The 25,482-nt window shown below is 28.3% G+C and overlaps 1 protein-coding gene across 2 annotated transcripts; it reads left to right on the top strand.

Annotated features, from left to right (window-relative positions):
* The first annotated feature begins 117 nt into the window (after positions 1 to 117).
* LOC129963560 (acetoacetyl-CoA synthetase-like) lies at positions 118 to 25,243 on the top strand. 2 transcript variants are annotated; one of them, XM_056078019.1, is made up of 18 exons: positions 118 to 235; positions 1,981 to 2,112; positions 2,278 to 2,381; positions 3,574 to 3,691; positions 5,487 to 5,597; positions 7,252 to 7,349; positions 7,611 to 7,725; positions 9,452 to 9,530; positions 10,682 to 10,835; positions 12,776 to 12,853; positions 16,019 to 16,211; positions 18,108 to 18,230; positions 19,335 to 19,448; positions 20,575 to 20,700; positions 22,226 to 22,298; positions 22,832 to 22,890; positions 23,307 to 23,506; positions 24,981 to 25,243. In XM_056078019.1, exons 1-18 carry the CDS (start codon positions 217 to 219, stop codon positions 25,122 to 25,124), a joined length of 2,040 nt encoding a protein of 679 aa, XP_055933994.1. In that variant the 5' UTR covers positions 118 to 216; the 3' UTR covers positions 25,125 to 25,243. The 2 variants fall into 2 exon arrangements, with proteins under 2 accessions (XP_055933994.1, XP_055933995.1); XM_056078020.1 differs by having other exon boundaries at positions 172 to 235; positions 1,984 to 2,112.
* Positions 25,244 to 25,482: the final 239 nt, after the last annotated feature.

The following is a 25,482-nucleotide window of genomic DNA, read 5'->3' as shown; positions in this document are numbered from 1 at the left end:
TATCAAGAAAAATAACACGAAAGTTCCCAAAATGTCACATATTCGAAACTTTAAAACAATACATTGTATTCATTTATCCATATGAAAAGCACCTAAAATAACAAATTTATATTACGAAAACAACATACCTATATATTTCATTGTGATATATCTCTTTCCACATTTCACTTAATTATATTTTTATAAAATTCTTACTGCAATAAAATATTCATTGAAATGGAAACAAATGGCATTGGTAAGAGACATTTTTTAATTAATTATTCACTAATAAAATATTTCAATCGAGGGAGTGATAACGAAATGAAGTAAAATCTCTCTTTTAAGAAACTGCTATAACTCTAGTTCTGCTTTCATTAAAGTTTGTTACTTCTCCATCAAGTATACAAAATGAAACAGAATTTGCTTTTAATTAGATTTCTTTAATAATTGGGATAGATAGAGAATTGAAAATAGTGGAACAGATATAGAAAAGAAGATTGAAGACAGAGGAAATATCAAGTTTTATTTTTGTTTGGCAATATTAATGTCACGTTTTGAAGGAATTCATTTAGTATTCAAAATATTTTTCCATTGCAGACATTATAATCCCTGTAAAGGAGAAAGAACATGTAATAGTTTGAGTTTAGTTGTATTAACGTTATGCTAATTTATTATTACTATAAGTTTCATATAATCTAGAGTGAAAGTAATATTTTTTTTGAGGATGTAGATTTCATAAGAAACACTGAAGCTGCTTAAATAAGTTTATTAAAGATCAAGAAATATATCTGTTTAAGTTTCTAATTCATCATTCATTTGATGAATTTATGACAGAAAAACACATTCGTGTGTAATATTTCGTTTTCAGTACTTTGAGAAATTTTCTCTTTAACTAACTTTAATCTTTTATCTTTAATAAAGGAGAATTCTTCTTTAACACCACTATGTATTCTTCAATAATTAATTATTTGCACATGATGAAATGAAAGCAAGGCAAATTTATTTCAAAAGTCATAAGAAAAAATTATATGTTTAAAATAAAAGTTTGGACACATATAGCATATATGGTCTATATGCTCATGATATATACAGTTATCGAAAAAAATATAAAAAAAACAAAATGATATAAAGCAGAATATCAATTACTAATGGTATGTTTTAAATATAAAATATTTGGAAAAACCACCATGTAACCAAATAGTGAAGATTGAAAAAATTAGATGATTAAATAACAACTGTAAAAATCTTGCAAAGAAGGAGTTTGCAAAATCCAACGAATGACAGATTTAATATAGCTTAGTTACGCAAATTTTATAAAAGTTTCAAAGTTTTTGTCGATTACTTTCGGAGAAGAATCTCATATCTCTGAACTATCGGCAAATGACGAAGAATGAAAGAGTATGAGCAAAATCCATAATAAAGCCAAGAAATAAAAACTTAGAATTTGTTTAACTTTCACACATATACATTTCAATGTCATATTTTCTCTGAAAGTTTATAAGGTTTATTGAAATTCCGTCTTGGTAACAATGGAAATTTAGTTAAAAATATTTCAAATGAAATTATTTAAATAAAAATTAGTGACAAAAGAATATAGTATTGTTACTGGAACTTAAAATTTCATGTATAAGAATTTTTTTATATATTGCAGTTATAATCCAATAAGAGGATAGTTAATCAGTGATAAAGAATCAGTCAAATTAGCTTAAATTTAAGTAACTTTTTAATTATTTCAAAATGGAAATTATTTCATATAAGAACTGAAAGTGAGCTAATAAGATTTTTTTGTAAATTACAATTACATACCATTGAAATTATTGTTAGTCATTTATAAAGAATCTATTAAATTATTCCAAATTTAAGAAACCTTTGAATTATTACAAAATAGAAATTATCTTATGTGAAAATAATTGATAATTATGACAAAATATTTATAATGTTCTTAATATGAGCATTTCTAAATGTTACGATTTTTTAAAAAGACTATTTACTTATTTTCAGTAGAATCGAATGGAAATGTCAGTGATGATATATTTCAGAGACCGACAATTCTCATTTGGGACAAAAAAATTCCGGACACACAACTCGAAAAATTTAAAAAGTATATTTCAGAAAAATATAATCAACATTTTGGTAAGTCTTGTTTGTTCTTAACCCTTTTTTATGAGAAAAGAAATTAAATTTAAAATTCTAAAATTTATTTCTTTAGTGATTATACCACTAAAGAAATAAATTTAATGAATATAACTGTCGTAATAGGAATCCCTTTTGTTATTCACACACTTGGCTTGTTTTCAGAATCCTACTGGGATCTACATAAATGGTCCGTAGAAAATTTTATGGACTATTGGAAAGAAATGTGGGATTATTTCGACATCATCGCTTCTAAGCCATATGACGAGGTATTTAAAATCCTTCTTGAATTATCTTTTTTTTTATTAAAAGCAATTTCCAATTCGAATTTAAAATTATTTATTCTGGAAGAAATATTATTATTTGAAAATATATATTTTGATTCGGCTGAATTTGTTGTTTGAATATTCGGAAATACTTTAAATTACACAAGTAACAATTCCTTAAATAAGCGATGATATGATATTCATTTAAAAAATAAATTGTAACATTTTCTAGCAGAAAATACAAGATTAATTCACAAATTACCAGTGTAAGTTTTTAAAAAAAATAAAATTAGTACTTTTCTATCCTCCATCTGAAAATCGATCTTCCATTCCAAGTGTAATAAAAAAATGGAAAGGAATCAGTTTTAAAGAAATATAATAGAATCAGTATTGTTTTAATGAAACGGAATTGTTAATTTGCTATGAATAAATTGTAATAAATAATAAAATGCGGAACTTGAGTCCATGTATTTCGAAGAATACATTACGTTAATTAATACATTGCACATGTATAAATGGTACACGAATTGAAAGAAATATTCAGAGCAAGAAAATGTGGCCTATGAATAGTCCTTAGCATAATTTGACTTCGGCCTTCACAATAAAGAAGGTGACTTTCGATTTCATGCAGATGAACGTATACACTAAATGGGGGGGGGGGAGTCCACGAATCAAAGTCCATGCCACATGCTGAAATAAAAGAAACGTCTCATTTGTTTAGTATAATTTTTTTCCTCTCTGCAAATACACCCGCCATCGCACAGTTGAAGGTCAGTCGCCTTCTCATGAAAACTCAAGGATAGCTGTCGATATACTGTGAAGACTTGAATTAACGTAGCCAGGCACTTCATTTCAACCAATAAATCTGTAACCAATAAATAACCAATAAACAATCAATAACCAATAAATCTTCATTTCAACCAATATCTGAAAAAACAAGCGTCCTCGGCAATTTTTTTTCTTCATAAAATAGTGGTTTTTTTTAAAAAAAAATTTGGGAAAATATTTAGATACGAATTACATACTGATTATATATGAATATCTTTCAATATTACCTATATATAAACTGATGAGTTAAATGAGTAAAAATATTCTTTTTTGTTGTGAAACAAAATTGAAAAATTATAATTATTCTATTGAAAAATTTGCGCCATTTCATATTTAAAAATGAATTACTTTTTTTTTCTTTTATTAGGTATTTGCGAAAACAGGTAAAAATTTCCTTGACGTCAAATGGTTTCCGGGAGCAAGATTCAATTTTGCCGAAAATCTTCTAAGATATAGACATGACGCACCGGCGCTCATTTGCTTAGGTATAATCAAAGATATTTTTTTGACAATTTACCATTCATAGAACATTAAAAGATAAAATATTAGTTTTCAATAAGATTTATAAATAGAAAATATCAAGAATTTTTCAATTTATAATTTTTCTGAGATATAAACATGTCTGGATGATGTCATAAGATGATTCTAAAGCAATCAAAGGTAACTCTTACAGCGATTCCCCAATCACATGAAGTCACATTAAAGCCAAAAAATTGCTCGATTTTTAATAAAATTTTATAAATAGAAATTCTCATGAATTCTGTGTTCTTTTAAACATTTACATTAAATGAACTAATTTATTATAAAGATATATGCATGTTAAAGAAAGAGAATTCAATCAGACTCTTTATATCTCCATTATCTATATTAGAATATTTTGAAACTTGAGCTAAAGTTCTTAGTGACGGAACTTTACATAAACCGTATATTTAAGCATTTTTATTAAAATTGGATAATAGGATATAATCGATAATAAACTGATACACTAGTTTGCAAGACATTTTTTTAGGTTTTCAGGAATAACCAAGGCCCATTACTGACTTTCAGATATCCAATGATATTATGAATGAAATCGAGTATGGATTTTAGAAGTTTTTCTTTTAACCGATTGAAAACAAAACTGGACAGAGAACTATAATTTTTATAAAAAACAAATAACATACCAAATTTCATTTATCTAAAATATTGCATTCTGAAGTTACCACGTTAACATGAATGTGAAGATTCAGACCGATAGACAGCTAACGCAATCCCGGGTATAATTCAAAATTTGATAAGGATCAGTTTTTAGACGTTTTTATCTATCTAGCTCTTTGTGTTTTGGGTATCATATCTGGACACCAAAATTTGAAATGGATCAGTTTTTAGACGCTTTTATCTATCTAGCACTTTGTGTTTTGGCTATCATATTTGGACACGTAGCATAACAAAATTCCTGAAAATGGATTCCATTCAAAATTTGGTAGGAATTCGTCCAAACCTCATCCTTCCCGCTCAAAGCATTTTTTAAGTTATCGTTATCACGTGGATATATAATTCTAAAAATGTGTTTTCTGGGAGGTTTGAAACGTGGAGATACGTCAAAATCTCGAGGTTGAAGTTTTTGGTGAATAAATTAATTTTTCTTTGTAAACGAGAAAGTAAAATTCTATAAACAATGCCTTGCACAGTAAATGTGTGTTTAAAAAACTTTCCCAATAATAAATAAAAGCATCATTGCTCTCCCATTTCTAATCTTTTCCCTTTATACTAAAAGTATGCTTGTTTACTAATCATTGCTTGTATTGCTAATTTTACTTCGCTAATGGCTTTAACTTGAATTTTTAGGTCACGCACACTAACACATGTGTTAGTTATGTAAAGCCTTATATTTCGATATGAAACTGAGAGTATAATTATATCAAACTTAGACTTGAAATTTTCAAAAACCTTTAAGTCACTGTTACATATAAAAATTTCATTTACATTGAATGGCTTATTTTTATAGAAGCTCATATTCGATATCGCTGAAATTCACAACATTTGTGTTATAATGCCTTCTTATGTTACTGTTCCGTTGTGAAAACTGTACAACATTTATTAATGACTTTAAAATCAAAACTATTTTTAGAAGCTGCAAGTATAGTATTATGTTTAGTTGTATAAGAATCATTGAACTATAAAATTAACTTAAGATATCAAATTTATGATTAAAAACTTAGTAGACGTTCACATTCATTTTTATTTCATCCGTTTAAAAACACAGAATAATTTTTACATACATTTCTATTTATGATTTAGATGAATTGGGGAACGAAGAAATATTGACATTCGCCGAGCTCTATGAAGAAGTGAAACTGTACGCTGCAGCCTTTCGAAAACATGGACTAAAAATAGGGGACAGAGTTGCTTGTAAGTTGGATGATTGATTATGTAAAGTGAAATAATTTGAAAGAAATAGTTAGACTTTTAAAGTAAAAGTTTACTCATATCTTCAAATATTTTTAAATGGAATGCGTTGAGTTTGTTGCAATATGATATTTTAATATCAAAAATTTCGAAGTTACCTACCAGTCAGATAATTTTTGTTTAGCACTTTTTCATTGAATTTCTTAGTAGTTTTTAAATTTCATGGTAATTTCTTTCAATAATTTAAGTGCAAGTAAACACTTTATTGCACAATTTTCACTATACTTAAGTCTTCACCAAGGTCATTAATTACATAGAAAATAATTTGGTACTGAAAATCCCAACAGGACTTAATGCAAGCATTATTTTTGTGATCTTAATATTATATTATTTGGAAACCTTTGAGATTTTAACGTTAATTTGGGAGATACAAAAAGATAAACAAAGATTTTATGAAATAACTCTAAGAGTAATGTAGAAAAATAAAAAATGAAAAGCAAAAAAAAAAAAAATTAACTTACCAAAATACAAATCAAATATGATTTTCAGATAAGGATGATTTTCAAAATAATTCAATTGCCCTTGTATATTCTTATATATTTCTCTTTAATTAGCACCCAGTGAGAAATAATCTTATGTTGCCCTCCAATAATTGAAGACTGGATTTCATAGAAGTGATTCAAAGTCCCAATGATTTTAAAAAAGTTCTTAATTAATATAGCATCATGAAAATACTGACGGGATTTATAAGTCTCGACCGTAAACAAAGGGTTAAAGTATAAACAGTCATTAATTTATTGTAGTGACAATTTATTCAAGAAATTCATTTAACGTAGGAAACTAGGGACATAAGACTTTTCATGTGCTTAAAATTAATTTGAAATACATTTTAATCCACTAAATACAAGAATGGACTGGTTATACTTTTGTCAAAGAAAAAAAAGAGCAGTCTTATAATATTCGTCAACTGTTAAGAGATCTGAAATTCAGATAGAAATAGTGTTTAGATTTTTGGAAAACAGTATACGAATCCAAATTCTGTTCATTTTATGAGTCGGGTAAATAAATATAGATCTAAACACGAAGAATAAAAATAGTAGTATGCCATGCTTCCTTTATTTTTGTAGACCACAATGCCCAGGTGGTAAAGTCTCATCTTCGGGATACTAGGGTTCCAGATTCGAGAGGATAAGTGGTCTGGAACACGTTAAATCCGTCAGGGACAAATGTCCCCTCTCTGGTGTTGAAGTTAGAAGAGAGAATCAATTCAAGTATCATTCTTGTCATTTGACCTCGGTTCAAAATTACGAGACCCGTCCCAAAATAGCCCTAGTGTTGTTCTAACTCAGGACGCTAATATAACTAAACAAACAAGTCAACTTTTATTATTGCCGAATCACTATTATAATTTTCAATGAGTTTAGAAAAATAGTTCTTGCAACGATTAAACGATTCTTGCTGAACGATTATGCTGAAATCAGAATTCGGATTTGTACTATTATTTTTTTTCCCAATTCCATTATTTTTTTAAATCATTATACATAAATTTTATATGCAATTAAATATACTTTGATATTACTTTATAATATCTGCAACATACAAGAATAACAATTCAGCTACTGGCAATTCAAATACTTATGATTCGTTTTGTTTTTAGGTTTCATGTCTAACAGGAAGGAACCTGTAATTGTTGCATTAGCAGTATTTAGTATCGGTGGAATTTTTGGAGGACCTTCTCCTTTCTTTGGAGCCAAAGTGAGTAAATTTCGAAACTTAAATAAACTTTAAAATAAGAATAAATATTATGTCAGATGTGTTTTTAGTAAAACATCAGTGTTGAAAAAAAATTCCGAAAACAAGTAGAATATTTTTTTGTGATTTTTGTGTAATCTTATTTTTGCCCAATGTATTTTTATCAATGCAAATTTGTTGAAATGGTACTGATATCTTTTAATATAATTTTATATATTTTATGAAATTTTATTGGAACCTTTTTTCATTCTATTTTGGTTTCAGGCAGCAAGCAAAGTTCTCAATTTTATGGAACCCAAATTCATCCTAACTGTCGATCATTTCCAAGAAGACGGGCAACCGTTTCACGTGATCGATGATTTTCCAACTCTCATTGAAAGTAAAAAGATTCTTTTCTACTGTAATTTCAAAAGTATACTGCTTTTTCTGAACTTTTAACAAAAATAAATTAAAACATAAAATTCATAACGCCAGAGTGAAAATCAGGCTGCGAAATCAACTTTAATCCGCTTTGTATAATTTGAAACTATTGTAAATATTCTTTAATTTACTTTTATATATTCATTTAAATTACTTATATTCTCTTTTGGCAGTTTTAGTCAAGATAGTACTTGGATTTAGGCACATATAAAACGTGATAAAATTAACATTATTTAGGTTTTACGACTACAATTGCTTTCTTATGAAAATGATACCAAGAGTTCAGAAAAGTGGTGTTGCTCAAGAATGATTTTTAACTTCTTTCATTGAAGGTATACGATAGATGATCATCAGTACATAAAATGATTTTGTTTTTAAATATGCATCTATAAATAAGAATATTTATAGAAAACTTGCCTTAGTTCTAGTGTACTCCAGTACAATAAGAGCATTCTCTACATATTTGACATATCATTAATATTGAAGAATGCTGAACAATGCGATGCTAAATGTTTTAATATTTATAAAGCCATTGACATGATTCTAAATTAGAATTTTTATTTTACCAAACTCATATCATCGAACACGAAAGTGTTCAATGAAAAAATGTTACAATCGTCAAAAACAATCGAATTCTCATTTTGATGAATCCTCCTTTTTACATATACCCGAGTTAGAAGAATTTTAAAATATATTTATTGAACTGTTGACTTATTTATTATTCGTTACCATAGTACAAAAAAGGTGATGAGCTCGTTGAATGGGGCTTAGTATATGATTTTACGAAAAAAAACTATAGCATTTAAAGTTTTTCTATATGCTTTTCCAAGGATATGTGAAGACAAATGCTCAAAAGGAAAGGAAAAACCTTGATAAATGAAATGTAACTTGGGCTCTTTACGTCAGAACTGTACATAAGTGTCAAATTTGAATCATTGACATTGTACAAGAAATTTAAGTACAAAATACTTCATATTGTGTAAGAATAAATCGAGGAGATAATAATCATGCTAGTATTATCTCCTCGATAATCTGCTAGTAATATCTAGAACAAATTTATTCTTTTGCTTAAAAAAAAGGTAAAGCATTTTTAAGAACTGTTGAGTTGAGAATCGAAGAGATATAATTCCTGCTAATTTACCAGGCAAACTTCTTTTCTAAATATCTAAACTTCTGTCTAATCTTGTGTTCCTTTATTTTAAAAGATGCAAAAAAAAAAAAAATTAAGAACTGTTGAGGAGAAAATCGTGAAGGTAACATCTTGTTAGTTTTAACACAATTTTATTCTTTTGTTTAAAAAATGCAAAAATAATTAGAATTTTTTTTAAAGAATTATAGAGAAGAGAAACAAGGAGGTAAAATTTCTGCTAGTTCTACCACAAACTACGAGTCCAATCAAATCTATTCTTTTATTTAAAAAAATACAAGGGAATTTTTTAAGACCTGTCGAGGAGAGAATAGAGGAAATAACTCTCATACCAGTTTTAACATAAAATTATTCCTTTGTTAAAAAATCTTTTTTTAAGAATTATCGATTCTTTGCATCCCATTTATATAGTGGTTTAATAGGTATGTTGTAAGATTTGGGTATAGATTTTTTTTCAATGAAACTGTAAGGCAAATATAAATAAATATAAATTGATTATGTCAATTTTTTTTACATAAAATATGCGTTGTTCTTACAGATATTCCTAGCATGGAAAAGCTGATTGTCGTTACAACTAAAAAAGAAACGGAAAAGCGTTTAATGAATATGCCTAAATGGTAAAACTTTTTTTTTCATTTCAAAAGAATTTCATACTTTGTACCATCAAGTCATAATACGACAAACATTTGCATAAATAAAAAGTTCTATTTTTTATGCCGATGCATTGCGTAGCTGAAATGACATTTTGACAGTTTTGTTTGATTTTAAAATGACTTTTATAAATATGGAGGAACAGAAGCGTGCTGAACCAAATATATATGATTCAAAAATGAAACTAATATAATTTGCAGAATGTTTTGAAAACGCTATGAAGAAAAACAATACAGAATTTTTTTTACAAAGAAATAATCTGTATTCTTATTAAAAAAATATATAAGGATTTTGAAGATGTTGCTTTAATTGTTATATCTTACGAAATTATTTCGCTTAGTCATAACTACTTGCAACTGATAATTAACACTTTGCATTCATGTAATATATATATAATGAACTATGATTTGAACGTCAACACTTATAATACATTTATAATTATTTAGATTATTTATAATTTTGCTTAGAGTAAAATGCCATAAATTCAAAAAAAAATATTTTCATAAAAAATTTTTACAGGTAAAATGAAATAAATTACTAACAGTTGGAAATATTTTTTCAGCCATTTAAATTTTTTTACTTTATTCTAAAATATTAAACATTGTTTATTAATCACAGTGTTTGAAAACATTGTTTATTAAATAATATCTAATTATAGCATATTAGAAGCAGAAATGTCTGTCGTCCTAAAAAAACCTTTTACCACATAATTTACAAGAACAACCCTAAATCAATTGGAATGTGCTTTTTTTTCTTATTTACAGACTGCAAAAAATTAGTGTTTTTGTCCCTGTTAGATTAAAAAAATTTACTAGCTAGTAGGATTTATGTTATCTCTTGTAAGTAATTGCATTTAAAAGCAAAATCAATATGTTTTTAAAATATATCAAAGATTCTTGCTTAATCATTTACTATATAAACGAAATATTATATTTTATTCAGATTCCGCAGTAAATAATGTCGACAAGAAGAATATTATCTCAAATGAAAGATGAATGCAATAAATAATTTTGATTTTTTTTTCGTTGAAAATTGTATCAATATATTTTTTAAATTTATTAAAATTATTAAAATTTCCTGGTCTTGCATTTTTTGTTAATATTTACCTCTTTTGAAGCATTTCTTTGAACGATTTCCTGCGGGCTGGAGTGGACAGTAATGGCATAGTACCGAATTTGGTATTTGAGCAGCTTCCGCTTGATCATCCCAGAGTAATCAATTTTACTTCGGGAACCACGGGTCTTCCAAAAGGAGTTGTGCATGGAATAGGGGTACGTACTTTATACAATATTTTGAATTTATAGTATATAATTATTATTTTGCATTATAGTACATATCAACTTTTTAGCACTGTTTTATATACAGCATTCTTGCATCAGTGAATATAACTGATAACTATATCTTTTTCATACAGTTGCATACTAGTCTGCCTTTCCGGGAGGCGGGGGGGGGTCATGTAAATGATAATTCACCAAATAAAATAAGAGTATCTGTATCTCTTAGAGATATAATAAGGGTCTGAATTGTCTGCTATCCAATACAAAGCATATCTCCCACAGGAAGAGTTGAGATGTGACCGGTGATGGCTATTATGACACCGCCTTCAGTTTCCATGTAGTTATCTCAATGACGGTCATTTATTTTATACTATATGTTCCTCCAAATGATTACACTTTGGATAAAAAAAAAGACAAATATCAGAAGAAATTTTATTTCATTAAATAAATTTTATATTAAATTAAAATGCTATTTGATAAAATATCAAAAATAACTGTGATATCTAATGCATGTTATAAAGTTTTATCGATTGAATTTCACTATTAAGGTATTTAATTCAGGTTTTTCAATGCATATCTCAAACGATTTCAAAGTTTATAATAAAAAAAGCATTGCCTTTTCAAAATTTATTTACAGACGCAAAATATTGGAAGAAAAGATTCAGAAATTACATCAAAAGTTATTTAAAACTTATTTTCATATGATCTAAGTTAATTTTCCTTTTATATTTTTGAATACAACCCTTCCATAAAATGTATATTTCCCATCATTTGAATGTTAGGATGATAATTTCTTCAAGTTTTCTAAAAATGTGTTTAAAAATGTTTCAAAAATAGTGAACTGGATAAAAAAAAAATAAGTCTTGCTTTGTTTATATATGTTATCATCTTACTTTAAAACAGAGTTATTGCTATTTAGAAAGAAACTTGGCAATTTTGAACTGTAGCCCAGATGACGGAAATGATGCGTGAGGTGGCACTCCCCTTTCCAAACTTCCTACTACAGTGTGCTGAAATCTACTATTCAGTACATAACCTTTAAGTTACATCAAGGTCGCATGCATTCTGAATCTTTAATAGAATGGGTTTTGATTCTGGAGCACCCCGAGTTCCAGAGCCGAAGCCTTCCACTAGACCATCCCGGTGACAGATGAAGTCTTGTATATGATCTGCAAAAACGAAGTCTGCTATTGTGAATGCAGTCGCTTTCAATTAATTGATCCGCAGAAAATAAAGTAGTAAATTTTAATTTTAGTAAAAGTTTAGTAAACATATAAAACCCTATTATTAAACAATGTTTTTAAAATCAAATGAATGCCACTTCAAAGAATACTTATTATTATTCGTTGCCAATGATGTAAAATAGTTAGAAAATAACATGATGTTCGTTTCCGGAGTTTGAAGTTTTTTTCTTTTAATGGTAAAAACCTATTAAGATACTTATTATTTAACTATTTCACATATTTAAATTATTAGAAAGAATACTTTATAGCGATTTAAGATTTTCGATATGATTTTATAATCCTCTTCTTTGTCAAGAATGTCAAAGAAAAATCATACAAAAACCATACTTATATTTTTTTGAATGGTGGTTCACATTGAAGTGTAATTCATATTTATTATTAGCAGCAGTTGACTAAATATTGGCTATAAATTGATTAATTCCTTTGAAATTATATTTTAAAAACGAATTATGCACAAAAGAGAGGTATTTCCTAGGAAAATAAGATATTTTCTAAATGTATAGTTCAGAAGTTAAATTCTATTCAAATTTTTTATTCTTAAGTATTAAGGGGTAATTTTTTTTCTTTTATGTTTTTATTTTTAAAATTGAATATCAAATTAGCTGATTCATTCACATTAGGATTCTTTTTTTGTCAGTTTCTTATTTAGTTTTTAAAATTGCATTAATGATAACTAACTTTATCTTTTAGAGTTTAATAGGTGAGTTACGTGATTTTATTTTTATTCTGGATCTGAAAAAAGGAGACAGACTTTTCAGTCACTATCCGGTAAGCAGTAAGCACTCTATCATTGCCCTTCTTATCTTACAGTTTAAAAATAAAACTCTTTGTCTAATCTTCTCTATTTGTTTTAAAAATAATTCCATAGTAGACAATGAAAAAATATCAAAAACTGGAAAAAGGTATCTTAATTTAGAAAAAAAAATTATTGTCACAGAAAAAAAAATAATTAAGGACTTATCTATAAAAAGGGGAAAATCAGTTTTGAACTCTGAGTTTGTGTGTTAGTGCGTGTGTGTGCTTGCGTGCGTGCGCGTATGTGTGTGCGCTTCTATTCTCGTCTGGTTTGATTGCATCAACGTGGCATTGTGCAAGACTGCCACGGTTTAGAAGAAGAAAAATTAAACCTATTCAACATTATTTCGTTATTGTACATACCGACGTATCATTAATAAATTTCATTATTTGATTTGATATGCACTATAATATCAATAAATTTAATTTCAACTGTTCTCAGTGATTTCGAAATAAATAACTAATAGAATCCTAGATTTAAAAAAAAACATTTTCGAGAAAAAGAAATGGTGAAAAGAACTACTTAATTTTGAACTTTAGAATGTAATGGAATTTTAAGAATTATAAGGCACTTGATATCGTTCTTTAAAATAAACTTTACGGCATTTTACCTCTATCAATAAAACTTTAAGAAAATACATAATATAATAATGTATATACAGGGTGGTCAAAGAAAAACTTCCCCTATATATGAAACCCTAGCGGCCTATCCGCTCAACCAATCGAACCAAAATTTCATACATGGTTGTTTGAAGGTATGCGCTGGAGATTGTGATGATCCTAAACAAGACAGGGTTCACGGTTAGCCTGTGACGAAAATTGCCACCGTAAAGCATTTGCAAAGAAGAGCATTATAAAGGACTATTGACAACACAGAGAGGAAAGAGAAAAAAAGTTTTTATTCGAATGGAAAGTTATAATTACAGGTTTTCAACGTGTTCACCTTCGCAGGCGCCAACGCATTGCAGTCGAGAGATTGTGGACAACAATGCCGAACGTAACATGAAAGGAGGAATCTGCATAACTTCACGTGTTATGGCATCTTGCAATTCTGACACATCTCGTGGACCAGGCGTGTACACCTTAGATTTAAGATAACCCCAGAACCAGAAATCCATAGGAGTGAGTCGGGGGATCGCGGTGGCCACGAAACTGCAAAGTTACTAGATGACTCTATGACCAAACTGTTGTTGCAGCACTGGCCGAACACATTGGGTGACGTGTGGAGGAGCCCCATCTTACATCCATACAATGTCCCTAATGACATTTCGTTGCTGCAATTCAGGAATAACGGAATTCTACAACTGTGTCAGAATTGCAAGATGCCATAACACATGAAGTTAGGCAGATTCCTCCTTTCATTTTACGTTCGGCATTGTTGTGCACAATCTCCCGAATGTAATGCGTTGTCGCCTGCGAAGGTGAACACGTTGAAAACCTGTAATTATTCCATTCCAATAAAAACTTTTTTTCTCTTTCCTCTCTGTGTTGTCATTAGTCCTTTATAATCTCTTCTTTGCATATGCTTTATGGCGGCAATTTTCGTTACAGGCTAATCGTTCCAACGCCATTTGTTGTTTTTCAATACGCTGATCAATTTGCGCAAGGAAAAAGTAGGTGTTGCCATTCGAAAATTTCAAAATTCTCTCACTGTAACCGTAACCGTGAACCCTGTGTTGTTTAGAATCATCACAATCTCCAGCGCATACCTTCAAAGAACCATGTCTGAAATTTTGGTTCGATTGGTTGAGCGGATAGGCCGCTAGGGTTTCATATATAGGGGAAGTTTTTTTTGGACCACCCTGTATATTTATCATATTTCAATGTGGCTGAATTGATTTTTATTATTGTTATAATCTGATGAACAAAAACTACAGATATTAAAAACGCTAAATATTAAAATTTCGAATGGGATCAAAAAATCCTATTTTATATTTTGAAACGAATTTATTAAATCTATCAACATATTCAGCAATAAATCAAAACGCTATGAGGTTTATTGCGTCACTGAAAATCATTGATGATAGCTCAAATCAGATCTGGAAAGTTTATCATTCGTACATTTTTATTAAAAGTTTTTATAATTAAAATTCTTTTGATATTTTTATCATGCGAGAACATGATATTGTTTTGGTTTAAGGTTTTTGGAGCCTCAAAATGCTTAGGCAACAAATTGGCGATTTATCGCTTTTGAGGCATCAATTTTTCGCTTTTAGGGTTATTAGAAAATGATATAGAAGTTTGTTACATTTGGCAAATAATATTTAAAAAAATAAAAATGCTTTCACATGATAACTTGAAATTTGCGATCGTAGATTTTCTCTTTACTTTGTTGAATATTTATGTCATTCATTTGTCCTCGAACTTTCATTCTAAAGAAAAACTATCAATAACCTTTTGTCTTGCCATTAAGTTTTTCCCTTATCAAACTATTTTTAAATTTCAAATAATTCCTTCTGATAAATAAATACTTGCGCATAAATCATTCAATAATATGACATTTTATTATTTCCTCTTACAGTTTTTATATGAACGAACTTTGATGCTCATCTTTAATTGGATCCCTCGGAAAATTTCATTTAATATATTATTTGAACTTATAATATATTTATCAAAAAATGTCAGGGATCTTTCACTTGAATTTTCTGCTCAGTTTGAATAAAACATATCGAGAGAAATCAATATGAACAAAATTAAAAAAATAATAATAAGTTGCTTCCTTCGTAATTTTTTTTTTTGACAAAACATTTCAAGAAGACGAAATAATGAAAACTCAAATGTTAATCTTTCGTCTATCAACATGACTTTGAAAGATGAATAAAACTGCACGCTTCTTATCAAAATTTCTCCAACATTACTAAGAAAATATCAACAAGAAGTGAGGATCTTTTTTTTAATAAAAACAGATTCCAGTTGTAGTTGTATATATGAATATTTTTCTAATTTTGCAGATAACCGCAAACAACTAGTTTATTTTAAATAACATTCAATTAAAAAATAAAACTAATTAATTATTTAGAATGTTCTTAATTAATTATTTTAATAATTTAATTATATTCATTTTTAAATTTCATTAATTCATTCGAAAATATTCTTTTTATTGAGGTTATTTAAAATTTACTTTTTCATTTTATTCAGGTTGGTTGGAGCGTATGGGATTACCCATTGCCGAGTCTTTCTTTAGGAATTACAGTATTCTTGTATGCTGGTTGTCCTACATATACCAGACTAGGTTTCAATTTATGGAACATCTTTTCCAAATACAAAATTACATATTCCTTTATTGCAACACCATATATCGACCATTTGGATAAGAAAAATATAGTACCAGGTAAAAAAATCAGCATTTAGGATTCAAACGTTTTTTCAGTAAAATGAATAAATTATTGTAACAAATGCTTTGATTATTTTCTACACAACTTTAAAATATAGCAGCAAATCCATGTTCGAGTTTTTCTAAACTGTAAACTCAAAGCTCGCGCCGATCATATAAGCAGAGTATAAGTTTATCTGAATGAAATGTATGTTTATTGCGAAAAGTAAAATTATAAGAGAAGAAATTATATAAATAAATAATTGAATTAATGTTTAGTTTCTAATTTTTTTTTCCATAACCATCCCATTCGAATTTTACTATTTTTTACGCTTGCAAAGAAATCCTTTTCTGATAAAAGTGTAAATTACTGTTATCAGCTATAGGTGCTTTTGAATGGAAAAATAATTTCATAAACAGGTTTGTTTGATTATTTCTAGTTCAAAGCAAATATTTTTAAATTTTAGTCAATTTAATTTTCCTTACATTTTGGGATTACACTGGATTTTGAATAACTATTTTTTATATGAATAGGTACAAACTATAATTTTATCGAAAAATGAAGGAAAATAGAAAATTTTTCTTTCATATTATGTAAAATATCCTAAAAACAGACTTAATTTGATTATTAAGAAATTTTTCACCTAATTGTTTGCAAACTATGCAGATTTAATTAAATTTGAAATCCATGTATTGTTATTATTTTTTATGTTATTAAGTTCATAATATTTTTTATGTTGTTAAGTTCATAAGTTCATAATTTAAGGAAATTTTATGTTATTAAGTTGAAAAATAAAACTTTAAACTTAAAAAAGCAAAATTATTAATTTAAAAAATGGATGTTGCACTCCTTTAATTTAATTTGTTTACTTTAAGCCTACTCATGCAAACCACAATACAATCGCTTGTCCAAATCTCAGTTTCCCCACAGGAAGGTCGCAGATTGAAAAACTCATTGCTTAGAAAGTTTCTCACACAAGCCGTTCTGGAGAAATTTAAAACCATCAGATAGTAAAATTTCTCTTATTCATGAGGTGCGAAAGTTAAAGAGTGATGCACATGCCTGATTTCTTACTAGATATTTGATTAGGATTCAAGCTTTCAAATGTTGTCTTATAACAATCCACACAAATCCTCAAAACTAGGATTAAATCCAACTTATTTAGATGTCAATGGTATTTCCAGTGCTGAAAATTGCTATCAATTTTGTAACAAAACTTTCACCTCAATTTGTTTGCAACTCGACTTTACTAATTTAAGTCTGTCACTACAGACCTGACTAAAATAGCCGTAAATTTTTTTTACAAACGGAGCAATTTCTGTTTCAAAAGACAAGCAGGGTGTGAAATGACTTATCAGCAAGGATGTCCTCACTTTACATTATGCATTCTTCATATGAAAACGAGATTGGTGACGGCGTTATGGCTTACGGGTAGTGTGTCTTCCCCGTGATTTGGGCGTCCCGGGTTCGAGTCCTGGTTCGGGCATAGTTGTTCCTTTCCCTGTGCTATGTCTGTGAGGTGTGTGGAAGAACCCCCCCCCCTTAAAAATGGATTATGCAAGCGAGTGACATCTTCATATGAGCTAGAAGTCAGATTTCTGTCCCCGCGTAATCGGAGGTCTTGACCATCAGACGCTACTGCACTCACTTTCTGTGGTAACGCGGAACGACGAAGACGACGTCGTCAACAGACATTGACTAGCCAGTTTAGAATTATCACGACCCATTAAAACGGCAAAGTAGTGGATAGGTTAATAATCATTCGCCCAAAATACGAATATAATTAGTTAAAAAGTTCTCGTTTATCATAGAAAAAGAAATATTTTTAAAATTATGTCTTTTGTTACAGATACTTTTAATTCACATATCTATCTAAGATAACTGTGTAGCTAATTGTCTTTATTTTCTAACAGATCCTGGTATGAATTTTGATCACTTCAAAGTTCTGTCAATGGGGGCAAGTCCTGTGAAACCCAAGAACTACGAATATATTTACGACAAAGTAAAGAAAGATGTCTTTCTTGGAACTTTATATGGTAAGATCGTATTAAATAAATTTTTTAAATCTTTCTTTCCAATCATTTTGCTACTTTTTTTGGAGATTATACTCATTATATCTATGATAAAAGGCACTTATTTCATATTTTCCCTTTAATAAACCTTTCTTAGCAGAAATAGAGATTGAATAGTTGTGTAAAATATTTTTAATATGAATGAATACCTGTATTCATTTTTAATATGAATACAGGTATGATTTTTTTTGTAAACAAAATGCAATTTAACAGTTTAAGAAAAATGACAACAGTATGCCTTTTTTTCAGTTTTTTATACACAGCAAAGTCTTCAACAAAATTTTCAAATCTTTCGAATGTCTCAATCAATATCAGTTTATCTTATAAAATAATTATGGCATTTTAATATTTATTAATATGCCTTTTTGTTATATTCTGGAAACAATATCGTATCAAGAATTTTTTTTAATCAATCGAATGACCCATTCATTCAAAGATATTTTCTTCTATATTAGAAGAAAATATGCATACCCATCTTAATCCAAACGAAATATCTTTTAAATTTCAAGTAAATAAAAAAAAAATATTGACAAATAAAACATTTAGGAATTTCATGTTATTAATTCATATTTTGCATTTTTTATCATTTTATCTCAATTATTCGCAGAAAGCAAAAATTAATATTTCACTGATAAAACAAATTAAAAAATAATAGTGGCACAGCTTTCTGCTGCAATAACAGGTGCACTTGAGGAGCAAGACGAACCACTATTTTTTTATATGTTACTGCATGTCATTTCTGTACAAGAAACCTGTAAAGACCTATCGTTGTTATTTGACGCGTTTTGCGAGATCGCTTTTGAAGTTCCAATTCACCCCACAAGTATGAATCCCTTATTAATTTAATAAACACAAATAAATAACACAGCACAACACAACGTTATATCACTTAAAAAGGCAATGATTAAAAGACGAGTTTTAAAAATTATTACTTTAAATTATATTTGGAAAAAACGTAGAATGAAAATGTGAATGCATCGGAAATCAACACATATATGATTTATTCCTTAAATTATATTCGTAGCATCTACAGCATAGCATTTATAATTGAGGCTGATATTTTTTTAGGAGCAACAGAAACATTTGGTGATGTTACAGCTTTTGATTACAATTCTCCCTCCTACATGAACGAATGTCAAGTACCTGCTTTAGGAGTTGATTTTCATTGTTTTGATAAAGTGGGTAAGTGTATGTTTAGTATCATAAGCACAAAGCAAACTGAATCATAAAACAATACCATCTTTTCCCTTGCTAGCTTTATTTAAAAGAGTGTGATGATTTTCTGCTAAATTATGCAACATGTTGTACTTATACTACGTTGCTGAGTTTAAATAATTCTAATCTAAGTATCCAGTAATTCTCCCAGGGCCCCTGAAATATGGGGTTGAAAATTTATTGGATAAGTAATTGTAATGTAATTGTGTTTACTACAACTCCGTTGACGGAATGTACCTCCTTCGGGAGGACACATATCCATAATATTAGTAACATCTAAAATTAGCATTTAACTTTAAATGAATTTTGAGAACTTCAGCTTCATATCAACCATAGAATTTCTGTAGATTTGGAGTTATATGCTAATTTTTTTAAGTCTTGCAAAAGAATTATATAGGTGCAATAAAACCAAACCGTTGAAATAGACGAATGATCCAATAAAAAAAGAAAAGAAAAGGGTTTTAGCTACTGAAGATATTTGGAGATTTATGCCATAAAACCAAAGAAGAGTTTCTAGCCGCCGCACTTGGTAACTTATTGCTACGACCTTAATGACTACCATTGAAAGAAACACCACTGATGACAGCGTTAGAGTTTCAAATTTTAGAAAAGTATACTCGGCAGAAGGATTTTAAAATGCCGGATATGGAAAATTTTACTATTAAAGCTTCAAATTGCGCTCCATTATTAAATGGCAAAGTTCTTGTACGTTAGAACGAAATGGCAAGACATTACATACGATTGGCGTCTGAGAGGCATAGCTTCGCATTATTTCGGGTCATGCCCTTTGTATTTATATAACGTAACTTTTATCCAAACCTTAAATGTTTATAGCAATTCTAAAAACTGTTTGAAATTTCTTGTCATTTAGTTGTATTGACATTTATTTGAAAGTCTTTTTTTTTAATTTATTTATAATATAAGTTTAAACTTTTTTAATAATTGATATTTGAAAGGCATTTAATTTCATATTCATATTCTTAGAGATATTTGGTGAAGAACTGAGGACAATTCAAATAATTTACTTTTGCATCTTCAAATTAAGTACTGTACTACAAATGATATGTCTGATCTTTTTTATTTCTTTTCATAGGCAATTCTGTAATCGGAAAGAGAGGAGAAATCGTTATTGGTAAACCGACTCCTTCTCTGCCTATGTATCTGTGGAAAGATAAGAACAATGAAAGACTAATGGCCTCTTATTTTAATAAATATGACGGTAAGTAACTGAATATTTTTTAACGGAGGCTTGATGACAAAATTGCTGTTTTGCAGTCATATTGGCAACAAAATTCATGAGGTGAAGATGTTTATATGGCTTCTGATCAAGAATCTCAACGATTTAAATTTAAAAATAGATCCTTGAAAGATCCACAAAATACAAGATATTTCAACTGAAGTCCAGTACTAAAAATTGACCTAATAGCCACGGACATAAATTATTTTTGGATAAAATAAATCGCTTAAAACGAGAGCTTAATGAAATTTAAAAGGGAAATCCAATAGCATATTTTCTTATTAGTCATGTACAAAATCCTATAGCGATCCTGGCTTGCTAAGTAAAACTAGAGTACTTTAGCAGCCCTAACTTACAAAGTATACTTTCATGGTTTGAATATATGTTATCAGGTTCCAGTAAACAAAATGAGTTACTTCAAATTGCTGAGCCATCGATTTCTTATCTTTTACATTTGAAATTAGGCATGCTCAGCTTTAAAATTACAAAAATATATGCATTCATTCAACCTTCTACTTTTATGAAACACGCTCTCAAGGGAGATATACTGAACTTCGTCCTCAGCATTCACAAAATGTCCATAAACTAGAAACAAATAAATTTTATTTAACAGTGTTTTATCCAGTCACATTGATTTTTAAAAAAGCCAGGTAAAAATTACAACAAAAGACTTTTAATTGTTTCTGGAGCAAATGTAATTAATTCCAAAAAATTATCAATGGCAATTCATTTTATACGTTTAAAAATCTTGAATCCTAAGAAATTTTGCATTTTCTTATAGAAAAATCTGAAAAAAAATTAAATTAATAAATTGAAAGATTCTGTTATTCACTATTTTATCATATTTAAAAATAAAAACACTTCAATCATAAAGGTAACTACAGGTTGACCATTCACATGTTTTAGAGATTGATCGATATTAATCCTTATTAATTCTTAAATATTCAAAAAATATGTCTATTTACGTAACATGCAATAGAAAGGAAAGTATTTAATCTAAAAATATGATATTTTATAACAATAGCTTCAAAGCATATTGTCACGTAGGTTCTTTAGTGTGGAACTCAATGACACACCCAAGAAGTAGAGCTAAACCAATTTATTAACTCAACTCTGAACTCAGAACACGATGACTGAGAGATCTTTTGCTTTTATACAAGCAGGGAAAGTTCCAGAATACTTTTCTGGAGACAGTAAGAAAAGTCCAGAACATTTGTCTGGTGAACTAAAGAAATGTCCAGAATCTTCTGGAACATGAAATAAAGGAAAACATAAAATCAAGGGATAATTAATATTTACACGTACTATGAATCACATTGTCTCTATCTGGATTCGAATTTATGAGATCAGTGCCATGACCATTAGGTCGTGGAGACTCGATTGTCTCTTTTTCAATGCTGCATATCCGTAGAAGATTGATTTTCCCCAGTATATCTTAATATTAAACACAGTAGGAACAGATTTTCGAAAAAATGCAAAAATATATGTTTTGTCTCTGATTTTTCAGGTAAAGTTTGGTGTCAGAATGATGAAGGATGGATTAACCCTAAAACAAAAGGTATCATCATCATTGGAAGAAGGTAAATAATAAGCTCAAATTGCAGTTAAAATCAATGTATTTTTCATATTTATTTCTTTTTGTAAAGTATCTATATTCATATAATTCAGATGAATTTTGTTTAAATATAATGTTCGCAAATTTTGATATAAATTTCAGAAGGGGTAGTTAAAGAACAAAAATAAGCAGATGCAAAATTTTGATGATTTGAAAAATTTTTGAGCTGATTGAATGAGCATTAAGGAATTTTTCCTCCAAATTAGCATACAAATAATATGCAATTAAATTATTCTGCATTGCATAACTGAACAGCTCCTTGTTTCTACGGCTTTCAATTCTTAATTCATTACATTAAATTTAGTCCATCATCTTGATTTATTATAGCATGATTTTAATATTGAACTTATCCCAGATACAGTCATATTTAACAATATATAAGCTATACCATCATATTTATCTTGAACCCATGAAATCTTATTAAAAAACCACTTTATAACATTCTTTAAATATTTAATAATGTTTTAAGTGTTTTTTTTTTATTTTATTCTAATTTAGTGATGATGCAATAAAGCAAGAAGGAGAACGTTTCAGCTCGGATGACATATATTTTGCTAGTAAGTGCATTAAAATTGTCTGCCTATCATTTTATTCTTTTTAAAATTGTGTAATAAACTTTTTCTAAATATCGTTTCTTATTTATTTATATTTTCAAAATTTCCTATCTTATAATTATTTTCTTTCTCATTTCAATTTCTGCATGTCTTATCTTCCTAATTTCTTATGTTAAATAAAATCAAATACAATAAAACCTTTCAAAAACATTTTCCTTTAAATATATCAATTTTAATTGATTTCCTGTAATAAAAAATAAATAGATATTAATGGATAAAAAAATTTCTCTTAATTTTTCTATATATTAAATATCTTAAAAGCTACCAATAAATATCTATGTCTCTAGATGTAATGAAGATTAAATCCGTTTAAATAAAAATGTTAATTTTTCAACCAACGTTTTCTCCTTTTTATATAGTTCATCAAATGGAAGAATTAGATGACTACATCTGCGTCGGGCAAACGAACTTGAAAGGAGATCAGCGTGCCATTCTCTTTGTGAAAATGAAAAATGGATATTCCTTGACCGAAGATATAAAGGAAAAAATCCGTTTGACCATTGCAAAGGAGTTATCACAGTATCATACTCCTACAATTATTGAAGTGCCAGATATACCGGTAAGCATGCATGTCCAAAAGATGCTATAAACATTCAGACGATAAATATTTGATAATTTGATAATTTTACATTCACCTTGAGGAAAAGCCTAACAAGCACGCTGATTAAAAATCGTTCTAAGTAAGCCGGTTCTCGCTTCTCCTATAGTATTGAATTATACTGCATTAAATTGCATCCACTTCAATGACGAAATGAATTACTTACAGAAATATTCGGTCGACCCTTAATGACGCTTAGGACTTGCCCTCGATTCTCGTATTGATGATAAAATTCATTCTCGTGACAACTATCGTTCCGACGATTCCAAATGTCAAATTACAACTGGGAAAATTTACTTATAATTGTGGGTATATAATTCTGTACTTGCCAGATTTACTTGAAAGCATTGTCAATTCATTGATCATTGTTAGTTCTTCCATAATATTGATAAATTAATGGATAAACTTCAAAGAAATAAGGAATCAGAGTTCATAATCTTCAACTTTTTTTATTCTTCACATAAAGGAATAACATTTTGGTAATTTTCAAATTAAATATAAATTCAGAAATATTCTACTAAAATTATAATATCGCATATCAAATTACAAGTAAATCCTAAGCTTGCATTTTAAATATCGAATTATTTCAATTAGTTGTAAGTTTTCTAATTAGAGACTATGAAAAACAAACATTCAAACTAAGGAAAGAAAAATGGAAATTATTGTTTGAAAATTTACTGTAAAAACCATGATTCGGCTAATATAAAGACGCTCCTACTTTGGGGGATATGCCAAATTCTCTCTCTCTTCAATCACTAAATGTGTAGTCAATATATTAGTATGTAATAAAACATTCAATAAAAACTTAATATATTAAATATATTTCGAGTCTCAATTATATATACTTAATGTTAAATACCATTTCGTTCATTCCGTATGGATCTTCTTATAAATGATATTTTAATGTTTTCATTTGCTCTAAATTCTCACTTACAATTTATAATCGAAAATAACCCTCTTAAACTCATTTGCTTTGAATTATCCAATTTCGCACCATTCAGCGATGCTTCAGAGACTTTGAGAATACATGTAAAGTTTCTAACTGAATGCTGTCACAACCAAAAATAAAACCACCTTCTATATTATCATCATTTATTAAATTAGTCTGGTACTTAGATATTTTGTGAAAAATTAAATCAATTAATTATTATATTTATACACGAAATTGAGAATGCTTCAATTCCATAATATCTTCTATTTATATCACATTCTTTCAGAGCAATTTGTAATGTAACGAATATCTCTTATTTAATGTATCTTTATTTAAACTTTCTAAAACATTAGACCATTTTTTAAACATAAATTTTAAAAAGTAAGTTATTACTGGACAGCTCAAATATGAAAGTTTTTATTTACAGTACTGAAATTTATAAGCTTTCAAAGTTTTATTGGTATTTAAGATGTAATTTTCTTATATATAATCTTTTCCTTTTAGATTAACCTAAATAGTAAACGGCTGGAGAGCGTTGTAAGGAAAATTGTAGCAACTAATGCGGTACCAGAAGTTGCGAACATTAAAAATCCAAAGTGCCTTCAATATTTCTGCAATATACCTGAAGTTGTAGCTTTCATCAGATAATGCGAAGCTGTCAACAAAATAACTTCTTATGAGCTTTCCTACAATGAATTTCCTTCAGAATGAATCTCCACAAAAAAATTGTCCTTGAAATTACGAAATAAAAAGATCAAAGAATTTGATGCTATATGTATTATTTGATTGCTTAATTTTCCTTCCATTTAAAGGTGTAAAATATATGAAGACAAATTAAATATATATATATATATATATATATATATATATATATATATATATATATATATATATATATATATATATATATAAATTTTGTAGTCCTAGTGACCTTACACTTATTTATATATTAGTAGTCTCTTTGGCTACCATTTGTTTCATCTGGGATGTCGTTTATGTTAGCTTT

The sequence above is a fragment of the Argiope bruennichi genome, chromosome 3, assembly GCF_947563725.1.
Source record: "Argiope bruennichi chromosome 3, qqArgBrue1.1, whole genome shotgun sequence".
NCBI classification, from domain to species: domain Eukaryota; kingdom Metazoa; phylum Arthropoda; class Arachnida; order Araneae; family Araneidae; genus Argiope; species Argiope bruennichi.
The sequence above is the reverse complement of the archived record's forward strand: the minus strand, read 5'-3'. Positions and strand labels throughout refer to the sequence as shown.